Source organism: Colletes gigas, unplaced genomic scaffold (genome assembly GCF_013123115.1).
Source record: "Colletes gigas isolate AHSC1104 unplaced genomic scaffold, ASM1312311v1 Colletes_gigas_Sc00266, whole genome shotgun sequence".
Classification (NCBI taxonomy): Eukaryota; Metazoa; Arthropoda; class Insecta; order Hymenoptera; family Colletidae; genus Colletes; species Colletes gigas.
Genome location: NW_025106888.1, coordinates 9,778 through 15,443, shown reverse-complemented (window position 1 = coordinate 15,443; position 5,666 = coordinate 9,778). Strand labels below are relative to the sequence as shown.

Genomic DNA, 5,666 nt, shown 5'->3' with positions numbered 1-5,666 from the left:
TCAGGAGGCGCGGGCTATGTCCGTAATTGACGAACATAACCGCAAAATTGCCTCAAAACAGGAACAGAAGCCACGAGTACGGAGTCATAACACCGTCGTGGATTCCCCCCCTGCGCAGCGAAAGTGCACGATTTGCGGACAAACGCATGCACTCTCGGAATGCGGCACATTTAAGCGTTTCTCCGCACTGGTACGTTACCAGATCATAAAGGACAGTCAGGGATGTATAGCCTGTCTGGCCCTGGATCACGACGTAAGAGGCTGCCGGAGCCAACAAGGTTGTTCGAGATGCAGTGGCAGGCATCACATCCTGTTGCATTTCGAACAACGCGAAAAAGAGGCGGAAAGCCAAAAGCCGAAATCGAAATATTCGAACGGCAAGCGCGAGGAACGGCGAGATAACGCCCCTCCACAGCGCCGTACGGCTAAGGCGAAAGCCGGCACCGATACCTCGAACGCGCAAGCAGCTACGTCACGGGCCACTACGTCACACTGTACGGCAAGTACAGACGTACCGAGGCCGGTGCTATTAGCAACCGCGATCGTACGAGTGTACGGAGAAAACGGTGCATCGCGTTTAACGCGCGCGCTGTTAGATCAAGGGTCCGAAACATCCTTCATCTCGGCGAAATTGAGGAATGACCTCAACCTCCCGAGGAAGAAAACCTCAGCCACGGTATCGGGCTTGGGGGGTGGTCGGACCCAAAAATCAAGTACAGCGTAGGGCTGAATTTGGGAACGCCTTCCGGGGTAACTCCTGTGGTTTCGGCGAGAGCGTACGTCGTGACAAAAATCACGAGTTATGCCTCGCCATCTGTAAACGCGCTCGATAACGACGCGTTGCGAAACCTGAAGCTCGCCGATCCCGAGCCCGCGTCTGGCCAAAACATTGAAGTTTTGATCGGCGCAGATTTGTACGCTCAAGTTATTCGGTCGGGATTCCGTCGAATATCTCCCGAAGGGCCTATTGCACAAGAAACTGCATTTGGCTGGATATTATCCGGACCGATAGATGCAGCGAGCAAGGCCCAGGGTCACGTGCGAACGTTGCATTGCAACATATTCGAATCGCTGGATCACGCGATTCGACGGTTCTGGGAAATTGAAGAAATTCCCTCGACCTCGGTGCTTACAAAAGCAGAGGAAGAGTGCGAAGCTCATTTCCAAAAAACTGTCGCACGGGATGCAACGGGAAGATTTATTGTCCGATTGCCGTTTAATCATCCGAAACCGGAAGGTGCATTGGGAGATTCACTCCGTATCGCCCTCTCCGCATTGACAAGGTTGAGAAGGAAATTGGACAAGGATCAGACCCTCGTACGAGAATATCAAGAATTTCTCACGGAGTATGAGTCGTTGGAACACATGACTCGTATCGAGCCCTCTGAAAAATCCAGACTCTACATTCCGCATCGAGCGGTCATCCGTACGGAGAGTGCAACTACCAAACTGCGAGTCGTGTTTAATGCGACGAGCCGTACGGTGGGTGGAAACTCCCTAAACGACATCCTACACGTAGGGCCGAAATTGCAGAACGACATCACGTCCGTTTTGACGAGATGGAGGCTGTACGAATACGTGTTGGTGGCCGATATCGAGAAAATGTTCCGACAAATTCTCGTCGCCCCGCAGGATCGTCGATTTCAGTGCATCTTATGGCGCACGCCCGAAACCGAAGGGCTTCAAGCCTTCGAATTAAACACCGTTACGTACGGAACGGCGTGTGCACCATATTTATCGATGCGTACTCTTCTCGAGCTGAAAAAACGGGACGGTGACAGATTTCCTCTCGCCGCTCCGATACTCGAGAAAGACATATACGTTGATGACGTATTTATGGGGGCACCCGATACGACCCTATTGGAAAAAATTCGTATTCAAGTTTGCGAACTCCTACAGGGCGGCGGGTTTAAATTGAGAAAGTGGGCTGGCAATTCACAGAAATTACTGCGAAACATCCCACAAAGTTCTCACTCCCACGCTGTCGATCTCACCTTATTCGATGACACCGAACTCAAGGTGCTCGGATTGCGATGGATACCATCGGGTGATTACTTCTATTTCAACCTGCAACGGTTTCAACCGGCTGCAGGTCCGATTACAAAACGAACTTTGTTTTCCGAAATAGCCAAACTTTACGATCCGCTCGGCTGGTTATCACCAGTCGTAATTCGGGCGAAGATTTTGATGCAATCCCAATGGCTGGAAAAAATCCAGTGGGACGATCATGTCTCCGCGAATACGTTAAAAACGTGGAACACGTTTTGCGAGGATTGGAGCAGTTTGGAAAAAGTAAAATTTCCCAGATGGATCCGTTACGGAGCAGACACAGTTTCGGTGGAATTACACGGATTCTGCGATGCTTCGCTCGGAGCGTACTCGGCCGTTACGTATTTACGCGTAACGACCATGACCGAGGAAGTTTACACAACCTTGATCATGGCAAAAACGAGGGTGGCTCCTATAAAAACGCAGTCGATTCCGATTCTCGAATTGAATGGAGCTGTACTGCTTACCGAGCTTATAGTGCACGTGGGACGGTCACTTTCCATAAAAATTGACCGCATAATCTGTTGGTCAGATTCCACTATTACACTTGCTTGGTTGAAAAAACATGCTTCGACTTGGAAGGTTGTGATAGCCAACCGAGTATCAAAAATCCAAACCTTGCTTCCGAAGGCTGAATGGAGACACGTTCCCACCCGCTTCAATCCCGCGGATTTGAATTCGCGCGGTGTCGAAGCAGCGGAACTCATTCAGTCGAAGCTATGGATTTCTGGACCAGCATGGTTAAGACAATCTGAAGAAAATTGGCCGAAAACGCCTGATTCCATCGACACGAGCGAGGGCAAGCGCATTCCGCACGCCCACGTTGCAACTCCAGAGAAAGAATGGGAATTCGTGTTTCGATTCTCAACCTGGAGTAAGCTACTTCGCGTAACTGCATATTGTCTCCGATTACGAAGACCGATGCAAGGTGAGCGAAGGTCGTTCGATGCAAACATTGTCGAAGCTTCAGAATTGCAGCTCGCCAAGGAAAGAATCGTCCGCTACATACAGCGAACGCACTTCGCGGGCGAGTACCAGTGCTTAAAAAAGCGCAGGGAAATTCCCGCGAAATCTCCATTAAAACGTCTGAACCCGTTCCTAGACGCACACGATGTCTTAAGGGTAGGTGGACGATTGGAGAATGCGACGCTGGCATGGGAAGCGAAGCACCCCATAATTTTGCCAAAACATCATGTGTCCACCATGATAATCCGGCAGTGCCACGTAAATACGTTGCATGGGGGCTTGCAGCTGACGATATCCATGGTAAAACAGCAATTTTGGATCCTCGGTTGCAGAACCACAGCTCGAAAGGTCATTCATCAATGCATGAAATGCGTGAGATGGAGGGCACAAACCTCCACGCAGATCATGCAGGATTTGACCTTGGAACGAAGTCGTCCAGCCCGGGCTTTTCTAAACTGCGGAGTTGATTATGCGGGACCGTACAAAGTCCGCGACTCCGCGGGCCGAGGAAAAACAGCTCATAAAGCGTACATAGCGGTTTTTGTCTGCTTCGCTACAAGGGCTATACACATTGAACTCGTCCACGATTACACGACGAGTGCATTTTTGGCTGCATTGGAGCGATTCATTGCCCGACGAGGAATCCCGTCCTGCATACGCAGTGACAACGGGACAAATTTCGTCGGTGCAGATCGTGAATTAAGAAAACATTTCAATATGGTGTGTAAAACGCCGGAAATGCGAAACGAATGTGGCCAGAAGGGCATTCGGTGGAAATTTAATCCACCCAGTGCCCCCCATTTTGGTGGGATGCAGGAAGCTGGTGTCAAATCAGTGAAGCATCATTTGAAGCGCATCATAGGAGAATTCACTCCCACGAGCGAAGAATTACAGACGTTACTCTGTAAAATCGAAGCCAGTTTAAACTCGCGACCGATTGCCGCTCTGAGTGACAGCCCAGATGATTACGCGCCTCTCACACCGGCCCACTTCCTAATCGGAGGGCCTACGTTGGCACCCCCAATGCAATCCGTGGAAAATGCAAATATTTCGCATCTTACAAGATGGAGAGCAATGCAAAAATTCCACGAGCAGCTCTGGAGACACTGGACGAGAGATTATCTCACGCATCTCCAGAACCGCTACAAATGGCAGACGGAAAATACACGCCTAAAAAAGAACGATCTTGTTCTGGTACAGAATCCTCTCCTCCCCCCAAATCAGTGGGAAATGGGAAGAATAGAGGAAGTATTTCCGGGAAAGGATGGGCATGTACGTGTAGTTAAAGTACGTACAGCCAAATCCACATATACACGACCAATTACGCGATTGTGTAAACTGCCTGTGGCTGAGTTTTCGTTTGAGTCACCTTCGGCAACGGTTCCCGAAGCCGAACAGGTGATCTAAACAAAACCGTTCAAGTTCGAAAGTACAAGGATTTCGGAAGGTGAGAACGGTTGATTCTCACCGGCCGCTTGTCGCCTATGCGAAAACGGAAAGTAGGGGGTAATATCCACCAATCTCGTTATCGCTTAGGCACGGGGACAATTAGCCTCCGCTAACGCCCCTAAATCGAAATTTGAACCACTCTTCGCCGAAACAGATCAGTTCCTGATTAACCATGGAAGGCGAAGGTACACAATCAAGCCCCGCGACCCCGGAAACCGCGATATCCTCGCCGGGATTCGACGTCGCTTTCGAGCGAATCCTCCAGCTGGGAGGGCTGGCAGAAATGCCCCCCACAAAACGAGAGGCCGAGGAGACTCCGCCAGTGCCCTCGACCAGCAAGGGAGGCCAGGAGCCCCTGATATTCCCAGTGGGCAACCGGGTGATCACCGTGCCGGAACACATCCCACGCACGAGTCGCCGGTGGAAGAGCTTCGTTCCCGGAGGATGCTACGTCCTCCGGTGGTATAAGGACGGGACGCTGAAGTCCATCGACCACCGGAGGGACCAGCCGCCGACGCCGGCTCAACCTGCAGCGTCAGCTGCAGCGGCCGCGCCAGCACCGGCTGCGCCTGCATCAGCCGGGCAGCCGACGAAGGCGAACGCCAAGAAGCGGCAGCGGCACCGCCAACCACGCGCAGCCGAGTCCAGGGGGCCGGAGCACCGGACACAGAAGCCGGAAAGCCGGAGGGAGAGGCGCAGGCGGAGGCCTGCCAACCCCCACCGCCAATCGGAGGGCAAAATGATTCCGTTGGAGGCCCTGCAGGCGGTCCTTAATTCCCTGCAAGTGATGCAGGGAAAACCACCAGCGGCCCCCCCCCCAACAACTGTAAGTAGATTGCATTGTTTTTTAATTTGCATGCGCCTACTCTCACTCGGGTCGCGGCCATTCGGTAGAATCGCTCCCTAGTTCATTGCACGGACCGTGCAAGGGGGGCGGTATGTTTAAAGATTGCATAATGCCGAGCGATTAGCCTCGGCCGCAATTACCGTTAATCCTGTTAACGTACAATAACCAAGAGATTATCTCTAATTGGATTTGTATAGCGAACGGTGATTGAAAAACGCGTTTATTATGAGTTTTTCTGGCATCGGTAACGGCTCATTACCTTTCGATTCGAGTGTGCTAACGGTGTTAGTGACGTCAGTACCGTGAGAGAGTAGTGCGCCAATAATGTGACAAGGAGAGACGGCCGAAATTCAGA

At 51.6% G+C, this 5,666-nt stretch overlaps 1 protein-coding gene across 1 annotated transcript; it reads left to right on the top strand.

Annotated features, from left to right (window-relative positions):
- Positions 1–202: 202 nt before the first annotated feature.
- LOC122404380 lies at positions 203–4,422 on the top strand (the record flags this gene model as incomplete). The annotated part of the gene is made up of 2 exons (XM_043408317.1): positions 203–544; positions 658–4,422. Coding segments are annotated over 2 exons (4,107 nt in total), but the record flags the coding sequence as incomplete, so codon positions are not given.
- Between the last annotated feature and the right edge of the window lie 1,244 nt (positions 4,423–5,666).